This window comes from Gymnogyps californianus, chromosome 1 (genome assembly GCF_018139145.2).
Source record: "Gymnogyps californianus isolate 813 chromosome 1, ASM1813914v2, whole genome shotgun sequence".
NCBI lineage: Eukaryota > Metazoa > Chordata > Aves > Accipitriformes > Cathartidae > Gymnogyps > Gymnogyps californianus.
The window spans coordinates 214,016,445-214,041,336 of record NC_059471.1 but is presented as its reverse complement, the minus strand read 5'-3'; the positions used below and the strand labels follow the sequence as shown (position 1 = coordinate 214,041,336).

The window sequence follows — 24,892 nt, the reverse complement described above, 5'->3', positions numbered from 1 at the left end:
ACGGCTGTAAGTCCCAGGGCTGTAACTGCGGGAGGAGGTGTTGGGAATCTCAGCTCACCTGCCCAAAGATCCCAGCTCAGCACTAGGACCCCCCCCCCCCCCCCCAAGATGTTAAAAGACATTTCTTTTTAAAGTGACTTTTTCCAAGTGCTAGAGACCACCCTCGCCCGCAGGGTCTGCTTGGGGTCTGGGGAAATTTGGGGAGCGGGGATAAAGGGACAAATCCCGGGGAGACACTTGGCCCTCACATCCATAAAACGTTTAAAGCTGGGGGTGGGGTGCGGAAAGTTTGTGCTCTTGCTTGCAAATAAATGCTTTGCAAACGATGCTCCCCTCTTTACTGTCCTCTTCCTCTCAAAGAAATCCCCCCCCAAGGAGGAAGGGTGGACAAGGGACCCCCCTGGTGCTGGGGCACCCCGCCGCCCCCCCTTACCGGCGGGGCGTTCGGGGGAGCGGCAGTGGGGCCCGCGATACGGAGCGAGCCTGCGGGGCACCCCGGCAAGCGCATCAGGGGAGATCGCGCTGGTTCCCCCCCCTTCCCCCTCCCACTGCACCCCAATAACTGGGGTAGGGAAAGAGGGGGCACCCTGCTAAATAAAAGAGCTGCAGGCAAAGCGGCTCCTCTCTAACTGGGGGGAGAGAGGAAACACGAGCTTTACCGGAGGGAGTTAAAGCCCCCGGCTCCGGGAGGGCCATGAGCATCCCCCGCTGGTACACCCCCCCCGTCCTCCTAATGAGCTGCCGGGAGCGGTGCCCGGCTCCCCCCGGGCGGCGGAGCTCGGCGCTCGGCCTCCGTGGCATCGGCGAGGCTGGACAGCGAGGGGCAGCGCCGAGCCCGGCCCCACCGCTGCCTCCCCCGGTTCCCCGGACAGTCCCGGGGCAGGTCGGACCTGCCCCCCCCCCATCTCGGCCTGTCCACCCCCCCTTGCTCTCCCAACGAGCACGTTTCCCCGGTTCCCCCCGGCTGAGCTGCACCGACCCCAACGCACCGCTGGTTCCCCGGGTTTTATACCTGCCCCAGAGGGCTGCTTTTGCTTTTTTTTTTTTTTTTTAAATAAAATAAATATATGTATGTGCATCCCCACCGAGAAGCATGAAACCTCAGCGGTGCTTCTCTGCCCCCACGCCCAACGGCGGATGGGCCGTACCGGGTGCTTAAAACCGGGCTTAAAATGGGCGCCCAAGGACCCGGAGCATCCGTCCGGAGGCTCAGCTCCTCCGCCGGTCGCGGAGCGGAGCGGATCGGCCCGGATCGGCCGGGGAGGCATTTCCAGGCTGCAGGTTGAGCCCGGCCCGGCGCTGCCGCCGCGGGGAACGGCGCTGGCCCCGCCGACCGGAGACCGCCCCGGCGGCAACGGCGGGGGCAACGGCAACGGCGCGGCCGCCGCTGCGGAGCCCCAGTTTTTAATTAGACCCCCCTGTATAAAAACTCCTGAGAGGCGCTTCCTCTCGCACCCGGGGAGACGCTCTCTTGCCGGCGTGCGGAGAGACGGCACGCAAAGGCACCCTGTAAGTGACTTTTTCCAGTTCTTTTTTATTATTATTATTTTTCCTTTCCCCCTTTTTTCTTTTTTCTTTTTCCTTTTTTCCTTTCTCACTTTTTCTTCTCTTCTCTTTTCTTCTTCTCTTCTCTTCTCTTCTCTTCTCTTCTCTTCTCTTCTCTTCTCTTCTCTTCTCTTCTCTTCTCTTCTCTTCTCTTCTCTTCTCTTCTCTTCTCTTCTCTTCTCGTCTTTCTTTCCCCCCCTTTTCTTTCTTTTCTTCTTTCTCCCCCCCTTTTCTTTCTTTTCTTCTTTCTTTTTCCCCCCTCTTTTTTCCTATCTTTCTGCCTGCCTTTCTGCCTGTCTTTCCTTTCATCTCCGCGTCTTTCGTCTTTCTCTTTGCCCTCTCCTCTCTCCCCCTCTTCCTTTTTCTTTCTCCCTTTTCTCTCTTTTCTCTCTGTTTTTCCTCTTCCCTCTCTCCCCCCTTCTCTCTTTTCTGCCTTCCTTTCCCTTTCTCCCTTCCCCCCCCCCCTCCCTCCACCAGTCCCCCGGTCCCGTCCCCCGGCCGGTGCCCCCCCGAGGCGGGGCGGTGGGGAGGGGGGGGCAGGCCAGGCCCGGGCCCGGGCCGCGCCGCGGTGCCGGCGGGGCCGCTAGGGGATGCCCTGGCTCAACGCAGCGGCCGGGCCGGGCCGGCGGGGCGCGGGCGGGCAGCCAATCAGCGCCTCCCGGGGCCGGCGCCCCAGTTCCTGCTCGCCCCCCATTGGCTGAGGGCGCGGCGGCGGCCCCCGCTGGGCGGCGGGCGGCGCTGCGGGCGCGGAGGCCGCGGGGGGTCGGCGGGGCCGGGGCCGGGGCCGGGGTCCCCTCCGGCAGCCCCACCTCGGCCGAGGAGCTTCCCGAGCCCCCTGCCCTGAACCCCGAGCAGCCTTCCCCCTCTCAGCTTGAGCCCCGCTGGGATCTCCGGTGGAACTGGGAGGGGGAAAAAAAAAAACCCCTAAACCACCCCAAAATCGTGTTACTTCCAAACGCGGCCGTTTCTCTGCGATTATATCCTTAAAAATAATAATAATAAAAATTCTTTATGAGACGGAGCAGCTCTAAACCCGCCGGTGTAGGAGAAGAGGCAGCTTTGTTTCAGGTGGCCAGCCCCCGGAGGTCCTGCACCTGCCGGCACATCCCCGGCTCGGCCTCGCTCCTGGGGGGGGGGGGTCCGGTCCCTCTTCCCATCCCCCGGGGGTGTCGGCAGGAGAACCGAACCGCTCCCCTCCACGCACGACCTCCTGGAGTGGCCACTCGCAGAGTTTCCCGGCCAGCGGGAAAACTTATTTTCCTCCTTAAAAAGGGAAAATTAAAAAAATAAATAAATAAATAAAAAAGGGGGGGAAGATTAAAAGAAGTTGGTAAAAGGGGGGTTCCCGCGGGTGCGCGGCGGGGGCAGCGCGGAGGCGGCCGGTGCGCCCCGCCGGACCCCTCCTCAGGCGGGGACAGGCTCCGCCTCCCCCGGGCTTATGACACTGGAACCTCCTTAAGTTGCGTCTCGCCACAGCTGTCTGTAAGCACTGAGCCGGCTGGCGCCATCCTGCTCCTTTCAGAAAGAATGCCTTCCCTGTAAAAAAAAAAAAAAAAAAAAAAAAAAAAAAAGAAAAGAAAAAAAAAAGGGGGGGGGAGAGAAGAGAGGGAGGGAAAAAAAAAAATAGGGAAAAAAATAGGGCCAGCGAGCGAGCACAATCTGATCTGATCAAGCACTTTCAGCTTCATCCCTCCTGGGTCACATACTGCTTCTCCACCAAGGTTTGTGCGGAATTTCTTTAGCAACTTGTCGCGCTTTTTTCCCCCCCCCCCTCCCCCCCTCCTTTTCTCCTCGCTCCTTCCCTTCACCCCCACCCTCTTCTCCATCGCTTTACCCCCTCTCCTCGATTCCTGCCCCCCCCCTTTCTCTTTTCCCCCTCTTCCCCCCTTTCTCGGTTGCATAATAATTAATGAGCAATCAAAGTGACTCTAGGCTGCAGAGCAGCGAATGGCACAAGTTCTCACCGGCTTAAGCCACTGGAGCTTCTCAGGTGCAAACGGAGCAAATAAACAAATAAACAAACAACCGCAACGACCAAAAAAAAAAAAAAAGCCAAAAAAAAAAAAAAAAGAAGGCAAGAGTAAGAGCTGAGGCGGCAGGAGCGCGGTTAGAGCTGCTCGGCTCGGCTGCGAGCCGGGAGAGGAGAGAGCGAAAGAGAAAGAGGCGCTGGGGAGAGGTGGGTCCAGGGCAGAGCCGGCGCTTCCCAGGGATGGCTGCCGAGGGATGGGATGGGTTTTCTCCTGCCTAAAAAGTCAGGTGCTAAAGTTCAGAACTTCTCAAGCACGTTTCTCTCTCTGCCTCTCTCTCTCTCTCTCTCTCTCTCTCTCTCTGCTCCTTCCCTTTCCTCTTTCTCGTTACAGGTGATCAAAGAAGAGAAACATCTGCAAAAGAGCGGAAGATACCGAGGGGATCTCACTTCGTAGAGATTTTTTTTCCCTGAGTTTGTTTGTTTTCCCTTTTTTTTCTTTTTTATTATATTCTTTTTTTTTCTTTTTTTCTCTCTTTCTTTTTTTTTTTTTTTTTTTTGGAATCGATCGTTTATCACCATAACCCCCCCCCCACTTTAAACCAAACCTAACCAGAAACATCCCCAAACTCGCCGAGCACTTTCCCCCCTCCCCGCATAACTCCAGCACCGTCTCCCCCTCCTATCTCAAGCCCTCCGCGCCTTGCTGAGGAGGAGGAGGAGGAGGAAGAGCAGCGGCGGAGCATCGAGCGCGGAAGATGGAGGTCTCCACGGACCAGCCGCGGTGGGTCAGCCACCACCACCCGGCCGTGCTCAATGGGCAGCACCCGGACTCGCATCACCCCACGCTTGGCCATACCTACATGGACCCCACGCAGTATCCTCTCGCCGAGGAAGTGGATGTACTTTTTAATATCGACGGACAAGGCAACCCCGTCCCTCCGTATTACGGCAACTCCGTGAGAGCCACCGTGCAGAGATACCCCACGGCCCACCACGGTGAGTGAGACCACCGAGACCCCGGCTCCCACGGGGCGGCCCCGGCCCCGGCCCCGGCCCCGGCGGCTCCGCGCTGCCCCGAGCCCCGCCGGCCCGGCTGCCGTCGGGCAGACCCTCTCCTGCCGGCGGGGAAACTACGTCACGGGGGGATTTTGGGGTTGGCTTATTGGAAATAAATAAAAATCCAGGCTTCCTTCCTTTCTTTCCTTTTCTTTATCTGTTTCGGGGTTTTATCTTTCTTTCTTTCTCTTTCCTTCTTTCTCTCTTTCCTTCTTTCCTTTCTTTATTTGTTTCTTTATAGCTTTCTTTCTTTAGACTTCTTTCTCTTTCTTTCTCTTGCTCTCTTTCTTCCTCTCGTTCTTTCTCATTCTTTCTCTTGTTTTCTCTCTCACCTCTTATCTCTTTCCCCTCTCTCTCCCCTCTCCCTTCCCCCCTCTACTCTTACTCTCCTTCCTTCTCTTTCTTTCCCTTTCATGTTTCTCTTGTTTTCTTCCTCTTTCCCTCTCTCTTTTGCTTTAGTGTCGTCCCCCCCTCTCTTTAATTAGGTTAACAGTTAGGGTTTTCATACGGTGTTTAGTTTTTGCACGATTAAGCTGCTCTGGAGAAGAAAAACAAGCTGGAGAGCAGGGGTGTGAAAATGACCCTGCTATCCTCACGCTTGGGCTATTTCATTCGCACTTGGTGAGCTTGTTAGGCTTGGGTCGAAAGTTTTGCAGATGCACCCAGGGCTGCACCACGCCGTGTGTTAAAAATAAGAAAGAAAGAAAAAAATAAATCCCTTGGTGTGATTAGGTATCAGCCCTGGTGTGTTTTCTTGAGGGTCCTGCAGGAAGGTAATGATCCACGATGTGAATTTTGTTCCTGGGTCACAGCTTTTAGAAAGGAGGTGAAATACCTGAGGCCGATGGGGCCCAGGTCCACCGAGGGACGAATGCTTTGATGCCATCTTTTATGAAGAATCAGAGAGAGATCCAGTATTTATAGCTGGAGTTTACTTGTATGGATAAAAAACAGGGAAAAGAGAAAAATTAAAAAAGGAGGGAAAAAACCAGATGCTAATTTGTGAAGCTGGACAGTGACCTCTGTCGTGGCGAAATGTAAATACCCGAGGTTTGCAGTGGAAATCACCCCAAAATCAAGGAGAAGAAAGTGGGACGAGCGAGTGGAGATGGAGCCGAGCCGGGTTCAGGGGGCTGCTCCCAGCTCTCAGCTACTTGTTGAGTGTGAGTCTGCATTAGGCTCCGCTCAGTAACTGCATTGTTCTGCTATTAGTCCCTTTAAAACAATTATTTCTGAGGATCAGCAGCCTTTGTCCTTTCTTTCTTTTCTTTTTTTTTTTCTTTTCATTTCTTTTTTTTCCCAATATATCAGCAGAAAGTGGAAATGCGGTCTCTCTGATCTAGCCTGAATATTATTTACTATGCTACTTCCTGGAGAAGATAATGAATCTTGACCCTTTCTATTCGTATAACCCACCTTCCCTTCCTTTCGAGCAGTTACTTTCAGTATTGTTCACAAATGTCTGGTACGGTGAAAACTAACTTGGAGATTTTCTAGACACACACAAGCTCCCATGCAAACATACGTGTCCACACTGCACCAGCTCTTTAACTATCTGTGGCTCTATAGATCTGTGTTTGCATCTCTCCTTCTGTATATTTAGCAGTCTCTATACACACATCACGATACCTACAGAGGTTAAGGCTCTCTAGATGTCAATGCGTTTCCAGGGCTTTATTAGCAGGCACAAACTTGCTCTCTTCCAGTTGAATAACTGTGTTTTTCAGCTTATAGCGATTTGCTCAAGTTGCTGTGGATTTGGGTAGATTTGATTCTTTGGATATATTTTTCTTTTTTTAGCAAGGGTGGAGATTAATTTAAAATATTAGGTACCATCCCTTAAGAACATTTATAACCAAAGAAAAAAAGGTTTAACTGCGTAAATCTAGTGGGTTTTTTTTTTGCAAAGTCCGAGTCTGTATTTTAAAATACAAGTGAAGGGTCCCTTGTCATAAGAAGGGGATGGAGAGTTTCTTTTGAGACGGTTGGTACTCTCTGCGTGTGCCATATCGCCACGAAAAAGCCGTCTAACATTTATGTGCAGCCTCATGGAAGAAAAAAAGACAAACTGGGCGGCTTGCAAAGTTTGTCAGCTCTGTTGGAAAGGTTATTATCAAGTCTGTGGGCATCTTCTGTTCTTCGTTTGGCCAGAATATTCCCAAGGTTGGTAGCCCACGGCTGCTTTCGGGAAATTATTTTCCAGCTAAGAAAAAAAAAAAAAGATTTCTGCAGTCGGGGCTTGGCAATTTCACGCAGGATCTTCGCTTCAAAGTCCGCGTGGGATTGTCTGGAAAAGGGAGAGAGAACGAAGCAGGGCTCTCCAAATTCCATGTCCCACTGCTGGCATCCCTGCTCGGGGGGTCCCGACCCGGAGACCCATTCCCGGCCAGGATGGAGGCTGCCACCTCGGGCTATTGTAGCTTTTACATTTTAATTTTCGGAGGGGAGTGGGGCTTTAGCATCAGCTGTAATTTTCCTTGCTCCCTCCGCATGCTGAGCCCTTTGGGAAGGAGGAGGGCGGTGTGTGTGGGGGGTACAGCCCGGCACCCCGACGGCGGGCTTACCAGGGTGGCAAAGGGAATGTAACCGGCGTTTCGCTGTGCTTTCTCCGAGCAGGGAGCCAGGTATGCCGCCCCCCGCTGCTGCACGGCTCGCTGCCCTGGCTGGACGGGAGCAAAGCGCTGAGCAGCCACCACAGCGCTTCCCCCTGGAACCTCAGCCCTTTCTCCAAGACCTCCATCCATCACAGCTCACCGGGACCCCTTTCCGTCTACCCACCCGCCTCCTCTTCCACTTTATCCGCCGGCCACTCCAGCCCGCACCTTTTCACCTTCCCACCGACCCCTCCTAAAGATGTGTCCCCGGATCCGTCCATCTCCACCCCCGGCTCCACCGGCTCCACCCGGCAGGACGAGAAGGAATGCATCAAATACCAGGTGTCCCTGGCCGATAGCATGAAGCTGGAGTCCTCTCACTCTCGGAGCAGCATGGCCTCTTTAGGAGGAGCCACCTCCTCCGCTCATCACCCCATCACTACCTACCCACCGTATGTCCCAGAATATGGCTCTGGACTTTTTCCCCCCAGTAGCCTCTTAGGAGGATCGCCTACCGGCTTCGGGTGTAAATCGCGACCGAAAGCACGGTCAAGCACAGGTAGGGCTTTTGGCTTCTTCATCCCCGTTGCTCCGGGAGAGGAAGCTATGGGGGGAAGCGGGGGGCAAAGGGATAGGGCTGCGCCCCCCCCCCTCCTCTCTGCACGCAGAGGGATGCGCACAAGCATCCGTGTGATGAAAGCAGCGGGGGCTGAAGCCCTCGGGACACACACACACACACTTTACCTTCCCCACAGGTTGCCCTGCTGGGTTTATAACCAAACTCCCCCTTGTCCAACCCGGGCTGGGGGTCCAACCCCAGGCACGCTGGCCCAGGAGCCCAAACTTCCCCCCCTTACACCCCCAACCCCGGTGCCGCAGGGCTCCTGCCCCGGGGGCGATCCGGCCCCCTCCGCCACCCCAAGCGCCTACGGTGCGCTCAGCTGCGGCGCCTAAGGAGGAAGCGAAACCGAGGGAACCGCAGCATTAGTGTATCTCTCTGTATTTTAATAATGGTACTAAATCCCGGCCAACTTCCCCCGCCTGCCCTCCGCCTCGCTCTTCCCAGGGCCTCTTCCCATGCGGCGCCCGGAGATGCGGGGAGGGTTTTCCCTGGGGCGGTGGGGGGAGCTGGCCCACGCAGCCCCCCCCAGCCCCAATCCAGCTCCTTGCCGGGGTCTTTGACCACCCCCAATACAAGACCCCCAAAAGCATTCCCCTGGCCGCACCGCTCGGGGAGGAGCTGGGGGGGTCCCAGAGCTGTGCGCACCCCGCGGAGGGGGCTGGGGGGGGGGGGGGTTGCGCGGCTCTGGCTCCCGACGGCTGAACGCTCCGGGCTTGGACGTTTGTGTGCACCGAGGGGTAGTGTGTGAGCCTAGGGGTGTGTGTTTGTGTGTGTGTGTGTGTGTGTGTGTGCAGAGGAAAGGGCGATTAGTCAAAACTCCTTTTTTTTTCTTTTTTTTCTCTCTATTTTTTTTTTTTTTTTTCCGAGGAGGCTGCTGCAGGGTTGCCTGGCATGAATGAGATCAGTTTTCAGGGTTTTTCCAGGGTGACATTTACTCTGTCTGTCTGAGCAGGGACTGTCTCTATTTAGCTGATATGTTTGAGCTAATCCAATTATTTTCAGACTGCTGCACGCGACAGTTGCATTGTTTATCCAGCGCCAGGAACTTTAATAGAGTCCGGATGCGGTTAGAGTGACAAAAAACCCAGACCTGTATGTTTTGTACATGAAAGCAGGAGAGAGAGAGAGATGGAGTGAAACAAAAGAGAGGGACAGAGACTCAAACAGCCCCGGAGCGGCTGCCCCGTTTAACCGGAGGGCAACAAAACGACCTGGGTATTAACGGGAGCGGCTCCCCGCCTGGCCCCGGTACGGACCGGGTGCTGTGTCGGGGTAGGGACCGGTTTATTCTCGTCCCCGGTGCAAGCCGGGCAGTGCTGTGCTCCCCCGGCCGCCCCGGCGCCCGCCGAGCCGCAGCTCCCGCCGGGGCACCGGCTGCGCGGTATTTTCAAACCGTCTTCCCCCCCCCCCCCCCCCTTATTTTCCTTTTGCCACTTTCTGTTACTTTACCTTCTAGAGAGACATCTGCGGTTCGTGATAAACCAACCCCAGCAGCAACACCTTTTTTTTTTTTTCTTTCTTTCTTTCTTTTTTTTTTTTTTTAAAGTTGATTTTAGCAAGCTGGGAAGCTCACAGACAAAAAGGGTTAGTGCTGGAGGAAAAGGAGGGAGGGGGTGTTTTTGTAGGATGAAAGAGGGAGAAACGGCTGCAAATGTCTTTTTATTTTTTTGTTGTTGGGGGGGGGTGAGAGGAGAGGGGTTTAGTGCAAAGGCTCTGGAAAAACGGTTGCCGTTTGTGGTTAGGGCGCGGATGCCTCTTGCTCGAATGCAGCGCGGGCTGGGGCAGCGGGGAGCTGGCTCTGTGCTGAGTTAGCTCTGCTCTGCCCGGCTGAGGTCTTCTGCTGCTCTCAGATGGGCCAGGAGTGTCATTAGGTGCAAGAACCCCCCCCCAACAAACCAAACACCCAACAGAAAACCACTCTACCCTCTGAAAGTAGCTGAGAGGCATGCCTGCACCCCCCCAATTCCTTCCTCCAAGCTGGGAGCCGGTGGGCTGGGGGAGATCCCCCCCCAATAGCCGGGGAGAGGATAGAGAGGTGCCAAAAAGGAGGTGAAGAAGGAGGGAAAGACCTTAATCAGGGCTCAGGCAGGCTTGGGGCTGTTTGGGATCCCAAATATCAGGGATGGACCATCAGGCTGCAGATGCAGTGGGGAAGCCAAAGGGGTTTTCCGCAAGTTGGGTGGTGGAAGCTTAATTGCAAATTAGTCAATAGCGGATATTGGCAGAGTGGTTGTGTATTGGCTGGGGCCGGGGAGGCGTTTTGGTTGTTGATCTGTGATTATTTTGGGGGTCCTTGATGTGGTTTGACCTGAGGCCGAAGCAAGAGCCCCCCCAGACTCATGCCCCCCTGGCACCTGGGGCAGTGCTCAAGGAGTGACCCTGGGGTCTTCATACACATCAGAAAGGGGGGCATGGGCTTAAATTTGGTATCCATCCATCTTGGAGGGGGGAGGGTTGGAGGCTCCTTGCAAAGCCTGCCAAGGTTTGTCTGGTCCATATGACAACATCGGGTCTGGAGGGCTGCAGAAGCCCTTAATCCAGAGGTGAGGGGGAATTGTCAGCTCCCCCCAAAGGAGGGACCTACAGGAAGGGTGAGACCCCCAGGGAGCCCCTCGAGCCACCATGGGATTCGGATTGTCGTTGTCATCCCTCTTCCCTGCTACTGGGACACAGGCCTGATGCTGCCTGCGGGGTGGTGCTGGGGAGGGAGACAGGATCAGGCCCCACCAGACTCCCCCCAGCCTGTGCCAGGGTTGTTGCTTAGCCATGGCCTTGGACCCTTGCTTGGACATCCTGAGCTTGGAGAGGACTGGCAGGGTCTGGCATGGCTGGGTCTCTCGGGGGGCTGGTTTTTTTTTGGGGGGGGGGCTTTCCCCAGCCCCTTTTACCTCCGCTTTCCCTAAGTGAACTATGTGCTCTCTTGTTTCCAGAAGGCAGGGAGTGTGTAAATTGTGGGGCTACCTCAACCCCTCTGTGGAGAAGAGACGGCACCGGGCACTATTTGTGTAACGCCTGTGGACTCTATCACAAAATGAACGGGCAGAACCGGCCCCTGATCAAACCCAAGAGAAGGCTGGTGAGTCTCCTTCTTTTTCATTCTTTCTTTTCCTTCTTCTGCAATTTTTGCTTCTTGTCTGCAGCTCGGGATAGACAGGGAAGCTCCGCCAGCTCCAAAATCTGGTCCCACTGTGTCAGAGGGCTGGGAGGGGGGGATGCTTGGAGAGATGCTCCCAGTCGCTGTGGGCCTCAGTTGTCTGGTCCTCTTGGAAACTGCAAAACAGGTTAAAAAATCAAGATCCAGGGCTTCTTGCAAATCAGAACTGAGTTTTCTCCCAGGTTGCAATGGGGCAGATGCTTCCGCACAGCGCTTCTGGATGGCGACCCAAGGATGGTGGCTCTTTCCAGGGGCTAAGGGCAGAGTAATCATTTCCTAGTGACCAAAGAGATTATCAGGAGAACAGGATTTCTCCTGGGCTCTCCAAAGAGCTCTCCTCTTCCCAAGTGTGTCTCCATCCCCCTTGGCTGGTGGTGTCATGGAGGGGGGACCCAAGTTGGGTACCGGGTGCCACTGGGGCATCAGCTGGACCTTGGTCCTGCAAAGCCCTTGGCTGGTGGTCCTGGTGCCGCTTGAACCTGGTGTAGTCATTCGTACCTGAGCCATGTGGGTCTCAAATTGTGTCATTCCCTTGCGAGTCAGTGTGAGCAAGGACACAAGGTAGGGAATGGCAAAGCCCGGTGAGTGTGCAAAGCCGGGTGCGTGCCCGGGGCCACAGAAGTTGGAGGAAGACAAAATGCGTGGGTAAATACTTGAAATAATAGTTGCAAGCCTCGCGACTGTACTACGTACAGGCAATACGTTACGGCATCCCCAGCGATCTATTTATGAATTTCCCTGGAAGCCACAAAAAGGTCTGGAAGCTGTGGGCATGGCTAATAAATCCGTTGAAGTACATTTGGCAAATAATCAGGCAAACCACAAGGGGAAAAAATATATCAAGTGGGGGAAAAAAATATGTTCCCTGCTTGGGAAGTTATTGAATGTTTCGAATCGAGGCACATTTGGTTTTGTTAGGATTAAAGATGTGGACGGGCTCCTGGGGGCTGCTTGAAATGCGGAGGAAAAGCGGCTCTCGCCTCTCCCCGAGTTTCTGAGCTGATGGATGGATCCGGCCGGTCGCGTGAGGCTTGTGCCCGGCATGGCCGGATCCTGCAGGCAGGAGAGGGGTGGTTCATTGGCCTCGTGTTCTCCGTGAAGGTGCTCATGGCCTCGGTCTGGCAACTCTTAGTCACGGATTCAGCTTCCTCACCTGTGAGATGCCCACAAAATTGGACCGGCTTTATTCCCACAGGCACCGGGAAGCATTCGCAGGATACGGCCCCAGGAGGGGTTACGCTGTGAGGGGCAGCAGCGTCGGCTCTGCCTGGCCGTGTGGGTTTTGAGGAAGATGCGGGTTTGCTCCTCTACCCCCAAACTTCCCGCGGGCGAAACCTCCCCGTGCCTTCCTATACGGGCTTTTCCCGTATACGGGAAAATGTAGGTCTCCCTCATCCTTCATAGCCTTGTTAGAAAAAAGGAAAAGCTTTCTAGGGAGGGAAGTACGAGCTGGGATTTTAATTTTTTTGGGCAGCTCTCTTGTTCTCTTCTCCTCCTCCCCCCGGCCCTTCTGCCTTAAACAAACACACCTCGCTTTGTTTTTTATTTTTTTTTTTTTTCCTCGTTCTCTCTTTATGTGTAAGTTAACTTCCTAGGAAAAAGCTGCCGGATATCTGAGCCCTGGAGATAACTCCTAAACAACAGCTCTGTTTCCCCAGCCCAAACACACAGGAGCTTGAGCGTATCCAAACAAGCGGAGGGGGAGGCAGAATAGGAAAGCGGCTGGAAAAGGGGGGGAGAGCTTTCAAAAAGTGTCTGATGGAACCACGAAAGAATGTCCCGAGTCACCCTCAGCCCAGCACATGTAAAATGAACTATATAAATAAATACATTGTAAAAGGTCATTCTTGGGGGAAAAAAAAATAACAGAAAGAACAAAAACAGTAAAGAGAGACCTTGTCTTGCATAATCACTCCAATCTTGGGCATTTTAGTTAAAGTTTAAGTTACAAAAAGTTCCTATTCTTTGAATGTGGCCTTTGCTAAATGGGAACTTTTGATTTCTCTATATTTTTTTTTTCCCCAGCACTACCTGGGGAAAAAAAAAAGAGAAACATTTCTAATGCTGTTTGCATTTATATTTATTTCACTTGCTAACCTCCAAAAAAAAATCAGAAGGCACCAAAGCCGGGCCCGCATTTGCATTTCGTGTGCGTAGATGTAGATGTGTGTGTCTCTGTGGCTTGACTTGATCTTTCCTGACTTGTGAAGGTGAGCGGGCTGCGGAAGGCGGCGTGTGTATGGAGGCTCAGGGTGGGGATCCAGTGCGCGCTCCTCTCCCTCTGCCACAAGTTTCCTGCGTGACCTTGCGCTGGTTTTGTAGGCTCTCCTCCCAGGCGCGCTGAAACTAATGAAAGGACTCCGATGGGTTGGAGAGAGAAGGCAAATAAATCCTCAGATGCCGAGAACCCAGCCCAAGCCTTATTAAATTCAATGGGTGTCTTTGTAAGGGCTTCCTTTAGGGGAGATGGATGGAGCCTTGCCGGCCGAGGGGGCTCAGGCAGCTCTGCTTCATCTTGCGGGGAAGGTGGAAGATCTGGAGATGTTGGCAGGGGGATCAGGAACAGACAGGCAGTACCACACCACCACTCTGCTTAAAAGGTCTACAGCCCTCTTGGACACCGTTCCTGTCCCCGTCGCAGCCGGTGGCAGCCCTGCCACTGATGTTGCTGAGATAAAACCTTCCTTTGGATTTTCTTCCTTTCCCTGCCCATGTGGATGCAGAGCTCTCCATTTTCACATCCAGCCGTGCTAGTTTGGGAAGGATTATAGCCAATTTCTCAGAAGGCCCATGCACGTGCAGTCTTATTTTAGGAAGCTGATGCTTGCAGCTCTGTGGGTACCCCACGTAAATCCAGACACTGAAAATGCCCCTTAATTAAGCGTCTTTATCAGTGCTTGGTTCCTCCTGCACCGTCCTCAATTCCGCTTTCTCTTCACTGCCAGCGCTTCTGAAGTTGTACCCTTGCTCACATGCAACTGGGCCGTGGGGTCTGGTCCTACAGATGATATGGGGCACCCTATTAGTCATCCCATTACTTACATGGCCAGGCTCAGGTCGGTGATTAGCGTCAGTGGATGCCACTGCTGGGAGCTTTTACAATAGCGTTATTATTCATTGTTTCCTGCTCGCTGCCGGTGTCTCCGGTATAAGTTGGTACAGCATAAAAGGTACATTCTGGGACTGAAAGTGCACAGAGTTTAAAACATTCAGCTAACGATGCTGAATTTTTGTAGGGGAAACGCGGCAGATGGAAAAGGTTTTAGAGAAGACAGTGGATGTTTTGATTTATTCGTTTATTTAATGTCAGAGTTTGTTTGAAGGTAGCAAGGTGGCGACCAGGCGTGTCTTTTAAACGCACTTGCCGTAAGAGAAATTACAGCGAGCGCTGTGTAGAAACCCCAAATATCTTCAAAGGGGATGTTTCCCCTGTGTGGGCTGAGTCAAATATCACTGGTTTTTAGAAATTTCCTTAGGCTTGATTTTTGGGTCTGATAAGGGCAAAGATGCCACCAAGAGACTCAATCCAGCCTCTGAGCCACCCGTGCCGGCTGGTGGGAGCCGTGGGGGCAGAGACCTGCAGACTCGTCCCCCAGGTCTCGGTGAGAGCCCGGCTCTGCAAGCTGTTGTGTCCGTGCTGCGTTTGAAGCATGCGTATTAACCCGTTGATTTTGATGGGAACTAAATTTGAGGCCGTGGCATGGTCCGGAGGAGGACAGGACCGAGGCGTGTATGCGCACATCGGTTGGGGGCTTTGCCGTTCGTGGTGGGATGCTTCAGTTTCTCCTACCAGCACTGGGGTTTTTGCAACCAAAGACCTGTGTGCCGTTCCCAGCTCCTGCTTGTCATCAGCACGAAGTCAGCTAAAGACCTCCTCAGGCTTGAGATCGGCTTGTTTCAGCATGGTTTATGGTCAGGCAAAATGGAACTGTCCCCATGGGCAGCCGGTGAGAGCCCCTTGCTGTCAGATCAGGCTCTCTGTGATGCTTCCTAATGCTCATGGGCATCGTATTATTTATTTTTTAGACAGTCCTTTTTGTCTAATTAAAAGAAAAACAAAAAAAATCCTACTCTATCTAAAACAAAACCAACCCGTCCTCTCTCCACCTACGCCGCATTCAATTATGATTAAAATTGCAACATGACCTAACAAGAGTTGGTATTAATGCTAGCGCTGTGCCAGTGTCCATGTTTGCATTTGGGGTTTGTTGTACGGTATCCAAAGATGCGGTATTTTTTTTTTTTTTTTTTTTTTTTTAGATGTTGGATGTGCTACAGTATGCGGCTGTGTGGGGTGAGGGGTAAATTTGAAACAGTAAGAGCACAAAAGAGAGCATTAAAGGCTCAGTTCTGCAAGGTGCCAAGCATTGCTATGATCTGGCAAATCGCTTAAGCACATGTTTTAACTTTAAGCACATGAGCAATCCCATTGAAAGCAACGCATCGGGATGAAATCAGAGCTCTGGGACTGTGTCATATTGATGAAGAAGAGATAGGATGGGGATCAGAAGGTCTTTTTTTTTAGGAGCTGTAGGCACTTGCACACATGCGAACATGCATACGCATTCACATAGAAGTCTGCAAACTCCTTCAGTGGCAGAAGGACAATTTGTTTGCTAAAGTTACAGTTTTTAAATGATACACACGAATTCATGCATGTGAAAGAAGAGCAACTTTGTTAAATTTGGCTCTGCTAAATCATTATCACAGCTAACAAAAAAGCTTCTGTATACACCTTGACAAGTAGACTTTTTTTCTTGTTCCTCCCCCTTTATGAAATGGTAAATCCTTCTTTCAGGCTCATTACCAATCCTTAAATAAACATGAAGGTTTAGGCTGCAAAAGGGTGTAATTAAAAAGTTGGGATTCTTGCTCTTTGCCACAGTGTTATTTCCGATCTGGAGCCTGTATCCTTTGAAACTGAGCTGAATTTACGGGATCGGGCTGCGCTTGCAGTCGGACCCAGCGAGCAGCTGCCCACCAAGCTCAGCGTGGGTCTCACCCGGCGCTCGCTGGAGCCGACGTGACTCATGCCGTTGACTCCGGCAATTGTTGGTTCAGGCCCTGACTGCAGAATTAGACCCCTGGGGGGTCTGAGAGAATTAAGATGGAAAGACATGTTGGCATTTAAATAATATTTTCCCCTCTGGAATGGGCTGTGCCAGCGCTGCTAATTTTGATGAGTTCTATCAGAGGTTTAGCACTCACTTTTAGGATGCCCTTTGGCACCTGATTCAGTTCATATATAATTTGGGATTAAAAAGTACCTGGGGGATTTTTTTCAGAATTATTATTTGTTCTCACAAGCCAGTTTCTGGAGGCCTCTGCTGATGTGCGTCAGTCTTGCAGGGTTGATGTTTTCTTTCTCAGAAATTTTGCTGATTGCATCTTTTTTTTTTTTTTTTTTTTTTAAACACGGGTTCTTTTCTCTCCCTCTCCTTCTCTTCCCCTGTCTCTCCCCCTCCTTCCCGCAGTCTGCAGCCAGGAGGGCGGGCACGTCCTGCGCGAACTGTCAGACCACCACTACCACCCTGTGGAGGAGAAATGCCAACGGCGATCCCGTCTGTAACGCCTGCGGGCTCTACTACAAGCTGCACAATGTAAGTGTGACTGTAACACTCAATAACGGGGCCTCAGTTTCGGTGCTCAATGGTCCAAACTCTTCCTCGACTTGAGGATTTCCAGTCTCAGGTGGTGCTGAGACCTCCTTTATCTCTTTGGGGACCTTGGGGGTCGGAGTGATGAGGCGGCATCCCCTCAAACGTAGCCGATCCAACTTGGGGAGGTATAAAACAGGGCTGTCCATGGGTAATGTTAGAGCTTTCCCATGCCTGAGCCAGGAAAGGAGGGGTGGATCAACACAGGGAGACATTATCCGCTGCTGATTGGGCTCAGTGTGTTGGAAAAGACAACACGCCGTCCTGCAAGCCGATACCCCTTCTATGCGTAGCTTGGTTCCTCCAGCAAATACAAACTCTGGAAAAAAACCAAAATGTGCCAGCAGCTATTTAGATCTTTCTTCGGTTTGTGGCTGCCTTTGTCCCGTCCCTCCACTCCTCCCCAAAGATGATTTATTTAGGTCTTGTGTTTGCCCCAGTTGACGCAAGTGATTCCTAAACCAAAAAGGACTTGATTTAGTTAGCGGGTTGCAGAGTCTGCTCAACTTGTGATGTGAATTTTAAAGTGTCTGTCATGGATGGGAAGGAAAAATGAAAGGAAATGGCTAGCAGATTTAATCTAATATCTCCACGCAAAGCCAGCTTGCAGGAACCAGGGATATGTGCCCCAGGGAAAGAGCTAAAGGGATCTGAAAAGTCTTCTACTGAATAATACTGCTAATAAAGGAGTCTTAAGGCTACTCCTGTTACTCTCATTCCACATGTGGCATTAGAATAATTATTATGTCAGAAGAAGGAAAAGACTTTCAATTTCTCTGCTGTGATATCACTTTTTTTTTCTTCTAGTGGTCAATTGCTTTATGTTTGACTTTTAGAAATCTTGGGCTATGTTTTGCCCTCATGTCCACCCACACAAACACATCAAAGATGGATCAGGTTTCATGGGGCACCCAACCCTTGTGGTGTCTCAGTCCCTTCCATTTGTTATTTCAAGCTCTTTGGTTTCTCGGGATGAGTAAACAAGTTTGGATTAAGTAGAAAAAAACCCCAACCAGGCTAATTTTTCACCTGTTCTGTGAGAGGCATCTCTCTTGGAAAAAAGGAAAATGTGTTTACCCTTTAGTGGGCGGGCGTCTCAGCATGTTTTGAGTCCTATGTAGCAAGCAAAGCTTGTCATCAAACTCTCAGTGTGATCACTGCAAACATAGAGGTCGGACCCAGAGTGAAAGCTCTCAGAATATCACAAGAAAATATTCTGTTTGCTATTTCCATGGCAAGAAGGGAGCAAGGTCAGCCAGCTTCACTGGAGGAGTCTATGCTTGTGCTATGTTTTCATTTTGGCCTTGTAGCCACCAGTGGTAGGACTTAAATCACATAGCCTGGGACACCTATAGGAAGACCTATACCTGAGCTGCTCTCCCTGTACCCTAGCAAAGCCCTTTGAAGAAAATAAGCTCTTCTCAGGTGCCATTGGTTGGACCTGATGGAGATGCCTGTGTTTGCGTGAGATGACTTGTATCCTTGAAGACGGTGTATTTTCTCCCTATGACTAAAAAAAGTGGCAGGATGATGAGGTCAGATGTGTCTACATGCATTGTAGACATCTGCCTGGAGGAATCCCCCCTAAGGTGTCTGGAATGGTGCCTAGGTGCCGGGGTTCTCCAGAAATGTGCCTGCAAGAGCACATCCTTTGCTTTTTCACACTAACATTGTGAACCTGGGTTGGCCTGAATTGACCCCTAGATCCACTGTTTAGGGAAACTCTGATCCAGCTGTGAAATTTGTGACATGGGGCAGGCCTTGAGCACATTGGAACCATTTTCATATTCATTAAAAACACCGACAGCTGCTTAAAAGCTCAGCACAGCTACTTACCAAAGTCAAGTAGTATCTTGCCTTATGAGCAACTCCATTAATGGGACCTGCTTAAATGAAACCCCTAGAGGACTGAGATACTGTGTGCAGCAGTATAACTAGGCAAGGATACTAAAATCTAGCTATGAGTGGGTAGATCCTTTCGTTTTTACTTTTTTCAGATGATACTTAGTTATTACTGCGGTGAGAAACAGGCAACATCGCAGCCGATAGTCCTTGAACATACCACCCTCAGCTTTAAAGGTCCACGACGGCAGAGCATTGGAGCGTTATTCTGCAGCCCCAATGGCTTTAGAAGCTGTGACTGTGAAGGCCACGTTGTGCTTCAGAAGCTAAATAGGAGTGAGTTTTTTTGTGACCAGTGGTAAGGCGGTGGTAGCTTCACGGAGATGCCTTCGCCTTTCGGCTGCTGGGACGCAGGACCTAGGGAGCTGCGCTAACTGCCTGCTGAATGGCACCAGCATCACCCTTTAATCAACTCAAGGCAGGGAGGAAGTTTGGTGGTTGCACGTGGACGAGGTTCCTTGGCTGGTGCAAACTGGTCTGGTGTATTTAAAGTGCGAGACTTGTTTGTGTAGGCTGTGGTCCTGCTCTGTTTGTGCATCTTATCTGCATCGGTTCTCCATCAGGAGAGGTGTCAGAAATAGAGAGGCTTATCGTAGCATGTCCCTCCCAAGCAGCTGAGTGTTTCTGCACCGATGTTGCGTCAATGCCAGCGGAAGGTCTTCAGCCACTTGGAAGATGCCTTCACCTTGTTTCGGGCTAGGTGGTAGCAAATTCCTGGCTGCTTTTTTGCCCACTCCCCCCATTTTGTCTTTTCTTTGGGTTTAATGAATTTTTCTTGGACCGTCAGATCGTTAGGGTATTTCAACGGATTGATCTGAAGGTGAAATTTATCCAGTTTTTAAGTCTGCATCAGGAACAATTGCAGTGAAAAGGCTGTTTTTTTTTTTTTCATGGTGCTATTTTTTTCGTGGGGCTGTATCAGTTTGTTTTACTGTTGATTCCCACAGCTTAAGCAAACCCATTTGTCAGTAGGATGTAAGCAATAATCATAATAGTCTTGGGGCGCATTTAGTGAAGCTGCTGGCATTTCTCCCACTGACTTCAACAGGAGCCGGCTCCATTAACACCAGTATTAACAATGACTAATATTTCACATTGATACGGTGCCTTTCATCCTGTGGCATCCCAGAGTGCTTTCTAAGATACAGCCAGCCTGGAAGATTAACCCAACATTGTAATGACTATGTCTGAAGGATAAATCCGCTTCAGTGACAGGACCTTATTGAGGTCAATGGCAAAATCCCATTGTCTTCAGTCAGAGCAAGATCAGACCTATAATGTTTAAGACTATCCCCTGGATTTGATCTGTTGCATGTGAGGTTCTTGTCCTTGTTATTTTAGTCCTTCTTAGAAGTGGGATGAGCCTTCGCTTACTTCAGGGATGGGTGGGAGTGTACGTTGCTGTAGGTGCACAGCAGACTGGCCTGTGCCCATAGGAATGAGTGAGTTGCCATTGTTTTTGGTAAAAGTCCTCAGAAAAGGCCTCTTTCATGATATCCTAAGGCAGAGCTATGCGTCCCAAGAGCAGAGCAGTCAGTATTTTGCATATGATAAAACAAAGAGCATAATTCCTGCCCATAATTAATTGGCTCCATCTGAAATTAATTAATTTCATATACATGAGTTGGGCTGGTTTAATTTTAATTTAGCATGTGTTTGTCATTTTTATCACAATGAATTTTCATGGAGAAGGTCTTCCCTCTGGGTCTCTCATTTCTTTACCCCAGAAACAGAGATAGGTCCATGGCTTTTGATGTTTTGGGGATTGCTTCAATCTGCTGTGACTGGCCTTTGAAATCACTGGAAAAATCTTCCAGCTTGCTGCTGTGACTGTGCTGGTCTCACTCTTCCTGACATTTATCCAAGTCCTTATCTGTTTGGCACTTGGGTCAGGTACCTGCTAGGAGGGTGAGACCACGTACACCGAGATGATGTGTCCAGCTAACAGCTTGGATGGCATCTCTGACCCCAGCTGCGGGGCTGGCCATGGCTTTGTCACCATCCTGCGCAAAAGTGGTATTCCCATCCTTAAGTTTCACATCAAATCATGGCCTGGGCCAGGCTGTTCTTAGCAATTGAGTGAAACATGAGAGACGTTGCTTTGAGGAAGTGGTCATTGTCCTGCAGGGCACGACACCATGCTACACAGGGTCAGGACCCTGTGCTTGCTCTAAAAGCCAGCACGGTCCCAGTCCCAGCACCAGGCTATTGTCGCTTTACCACCGCCAGGTCCTGGGCTTGCACCTTTGCTGCTTCACCTGGAAATCAGTTCTGGCTGCCCCTGAGCCTTGGTGTCACGATGCAAATCCTCATTAGGAGCTGGGGAGGCTGGGGCTTGTGCGTGCCTCCTCGGATCCGAGTTGTACTCATCAGGGATCGGGACTTCCAGGCCTCCTCTAGCGTTGCGGCCCCATGGGGCTCACTTGGGGCTGCCTCCTGGCTTTGAACTTGGGCAGCATGTCCCTGCAGGCTGACTTAAAACAGGCCAGGCGAAGATTTCCCATCCCAGCCATCCAGCTGGAGCAAAGGGCCTTCCTTGTCTGTGTATCCCTGTTCCCTCAGCGAGGACAGGAAGCCAGGGAGACGGGTGATGTTGTATTTAAAACCCATGACATTTGAGGTTTTTGCTTGTTGCTGCCCCAGGGCTCTTGTTGGGCTGTGCCTGGGCAGATATCTCCTTCCTACCTTTAGCAAGCAGGGCTACTCCCTCCAGTTCCCTTTATCCAGAGGTAGAGGATTCAGCCTTTTATTCACCTGTTTTTAGGATGAGGTGAAGTTTCCCATCACTGCTGGTACGGAGAGCCTAGAGTCATTAATTCAGACTGGGATGAGGAAATTTGGGATGCCTAAACTGGAGCAGATGAGCCTGGTCCTTCCTCTCCCTGTGCCTCCATCCCCATGTGTAACAGGGAGCTATTGTATCCCTGCCTCCCCAGGGAGAAAAATCCATGAAAGATACCCATGCTGTGGGGAAAGGCACCAAGCAGCGGCTGATGAGCAAGAAGTGAAACTTTGCTGTGATCTGGAAGAAGGGAGTGCTTTGTCCCTTGCTCTGGTTTAAAATCTTATGGATGAAGATCTTCTTCAGGACCCTTGCAGGAACCTTTTTTCATTGTCCTTCACCAGGGTTGAGACAGTATTTGCCGGTGCATGGCGGATCCATTTTTTCCCCCTTTTCTCCCTTTTGCAGAATATCCATCAGCACTGCTGTGTGCTCACATTTATTATGAAAAGTGGTGTTCAGCTCTGGGGAGTTTGCTGGGCTCTCCTGCCTTCTGCTATAGGTGAAATTCTGCAGAGGAGCCAGTGCAAGCCCTATGTAACTCCCCACGTAGACTCCCAAGTCCAGATTTTTAAGGATGTTTATGGATATTGGATGCATAAATGCCTTCCCAAGTGTGGTCTTTGGGGCTTTCACGGCACCTGTGCTAATGCACGTTGTGATGCTGGCTCTCTCTGCAGCAATAGCAGTTTCTTACAGGAGGTTCAATAGACCTTTTCCTAGCATCTCCCAACCCTGACAGGCTGGTCATTGCAGCTGCTTATATCCATGCAGAAGAATATAATGCTTAGGTTTCCTATAGATGTGTCTGCATGAAAGTAGAAAATACCTCTGCCGGGGAGCACAGATACCTGTTTCAGCACCCCCCAAAAAAACCTGGAAGGCTTTAGGAATAAAATCGGATCTGCTAAAGTAAACCTGAAAGGATGGTCAGAGCAAAATCCTTCGAAAGAAGAAGACGACGACAAATACCTGTCGCTTTTGTGAAGAGTTTGCCCAGCTCCCTAATGCCACTGTGAAAGTTTGAGACCCCTCGTAGCACTAAAATCCCAGCAGCTCTTGCCGCTAATGGTTTTAGATCAGTCAGGAAGCCTCGGGGTGAGACGGTGTCTGCGGGGAGTATTTCAAGGTGATAATAATTGGTTTCGTTCCTAAACACGGTGCAGTTACCTAATGTGCAGATAGGTGAAATTTTTCAGCCGCTGTGAGTTATTTGGGTGTGTTTTGCTCCTGTGAGACTCTGCCAGCAATTTTCTGTTGTCTTGTCTTCAGAAATTTCAACTGAGCTCGGGATTTCCTGGTGGGATCTGAATTTTGGGATGGCGGGGGGGACAGGTTGTGTAGCTGTGGCATGCGGGGCGTACAAGGGGAGGAGGGGGGCTGCTGGCTGTTCAGCCAGTCACATCCCCGGGACTGCCTGGGCATGGGGTACACAAATCCCACGGTGGTTTGGGGAGAAGGGATGGAAGCACAAAAAAAATAATTGATTTTTGTTTAGATTAACAGACCCCTGACTATGAAGAAAGAAGGAATTCAGACCAGAAACCGAAAAATGTCTAGCAAATCCAAAAAGTGCAAAAAGGTCCATGACAACCTTGAAGACTTTCCCAAGAGCAGCTCCTTTAACCCCGCCGCCCTCTCCAGACACATGTCCTCCATCAGCCACATTTCACCTTTCAGTCACTCCAGCCACATGCTGACTACACCGACACCGATGCATCCTCCATCCAGCCTCTCCTTTGGACCTCACCATCCTTCCAGTATGGTCACTGCCATGGGTTAGCGAGAGACTCCCCTGCTGAATGCTTACGGTCTCAAAATGAGATTTACTTTATATACTTGCATTTTTGCAGGCGTGTGGTTATGGGTCTGACGTCCCGAATCAAATAGGAGGGGGAAAACAGAATTAAAAAAAATAAATAAAAATGTTATTTGAAGGCGTAAGAGAGAAAAAAGTAAAAAAAACCCAGAAAAAAACTACAAAAAGCACAAAAAAGGAAAAAAAAGAAAAAAAAAGAGAAAAAAGTAAAAAAAAAAAGTTTTAAAAAAGTGATGTTTGCCACTTTTTAAAGGAACTCACTATGGCGTCTATGTATTCTTACCCACTGAATCTGGATACCATTTGTGAATAAGCCATTCAGAACTTGCATTCCCTATTGGACAGGATCTCTAGTGCTGTGAAAAAAAATAATAAAATAAAATAAAAAACGCTGAACATTGCATATAACTTATATTGTAAGAAATACTGTACATTTGAGGAAGACTTTATTGCATCTGGGGAGCTGTAAAGAAAAAGGCATGAAGGACTCTGAGAGATTTTTTTTTTTAAAGGAAAAGAAAAAAAAAAGAGGACGGGAGGACAATTTAAAAACCAGAAAAACAAACAATGCAGACCAAGAGGAAACGCGGTCTTAAGAACAAATGGACCAACTGCCAGTCATGTCTTCTCCTTTTATTTTATTTTTATTTGTTTTTTTTTTGTTGTTGTTGTTTTTTTTGTTGGTTTCTTTTTCATTTCCGGGGAGGGGGAGGGGGCTGGCTAGAACGGTTTTGATGATGCATTAACTAACTAACTAACTAACTAATTAAATAAATAAAACCTGTAGGGAGATCATTCATTTCGGGCCACGGGCCTTTTACATAGGAAGTACCAATGGTGTCAGGCAATCAGTGTTAACATGCGGACATTGCCAACAAGGGGTTTTCAGATAGCCATTCTCCAGGTCTATACGCATTGTGAACAAGTTCCTGTAATTGTTGTTTGTATGTATAATTCAACGCACCAAAATAAGAAAGATGTAGATTTATTTCATCCTATTATACAGACTGAATGGTTGTACAAATTTATTTACTGCTAGTGATAAGACCTGCTTTTTTTGTTTTGTTTTCATATTTTTTCCTCCTTTTTTTTTTTTTTTGAGAATAAACTAGATTAAATTCTGTTGACTTAAAAGTGTTTTGTGCTTGGGGGTGGGAAAGGGAATATATTTCTTTCTTTATTCATTATTTTTAAAAAATTTGTTTGGATGGTATTTACTACGCAGTTACCACGGGTACGGGAATATGTGTCTCTGTGCTCATGCTGACAGCCAAAGCAGTGTTTGCAGTGGCTTGACAAAAAAATCCCAAAGAACAAAGGAAGAAAAACCCTAAAAATAAATGGACCGCATGTTAGTGTAACCCCACTGTCCAACGTGTGCTCCCTCTCCCTCAAACCTTAGCCCAGCCACTGCCCCTGCCTGATGTCAGGCTCCCACGTGGAGTGGGTCCCTTTTGGTCTCAGTCAACCATGGCCAACATGGTGGCAAACCTGTGCTGAGGAGAATTTGGGACTGGGATAAGTGCAAAGGTACAGCAGGGTCCTTATGATCCTGGCTACTTTTTGGGCAGTACTAGGAAAGACCCTGAGACTTTGGACAGGAGCTGGAAAAGGGCTTTCTGCTCTGCCCTGTTGGGTACTCAGTGGTATAATTTGATGGTTGAGATCTTGATATGAAATCAAGATGGACCAGACCCTGTCCCTGTGCTTGGAGGAATGGGCAGAACCTGTTACGAAAGGCTGGATTTGATGGTAGACAGAGAACAATTCCCCAAAATTCAAAGGCTATCAG

At 50.3% G+C, this 24,892-nt stretch overlaps 1 protein-coding gene across 2 annotated transcripts; it reads left to right on the top strand.

Annotated features, from left to right (window-relative positions):
• The first annotated feature begins 4,101 nt into the window (after positions 1–4,101).
• On the top strand, positions 4,102–24,221 carry GATA3 (GATA binding protein 3). 2 transcript variants are annotated; one of them, XM_050898547.1, is made up of 5 exons: positions 4,102–4,510; positions 7,187–7,723; positions 10,720–10,862; positions 16,415–16,540; positions 22,780–24,221. In XM_050898547.1, the coding sequence occupies exons 1-5, from the start codon at positions 4,270–4,272 to the stop codon at positions 23,062–23,064; spliced, it is 1,332 nt and encodes a 443-aa protein (XP_050754504.1). In that variant the 5' UTR covers positions 4,102–4,269; the 3' UTR covers positions 23,065–24,221. The 2 variants fall into 2 exon arrangements, with proteins under 2 accessions (XP_050754504.1, XP_050754497.1); XM_050898540.1 differs by having other exon boundaries at positions 10,717–10,862.
• The last annotated feature ends 671 nt before the right edge of the window (positions 24,222–24,892 follow it).

Coding starts and splice junctions, on each gene's coding strand:
- GATA3 (XM_050898540.1), top strand. CDS start 4,270: ATGGAGGTCTCCACGGACCAGCCGCGGTGGGTCAGCCACCACCACCCG. Junction 4,511..7,186: donor ATACCCCACGGCCCACCACG/GTGAGTGAGACC, acceptor TTCTCCGAGCAG/GGAGCCAGGTATGCCGCCCC. Junction 7,724..10,716: donor GAAAGCACGGTCAAGCACAG/GTAGGGCTTTTG, acceptor TCTTGTTTCCAG/AAGGCAGGGAGTGTGTAAAT.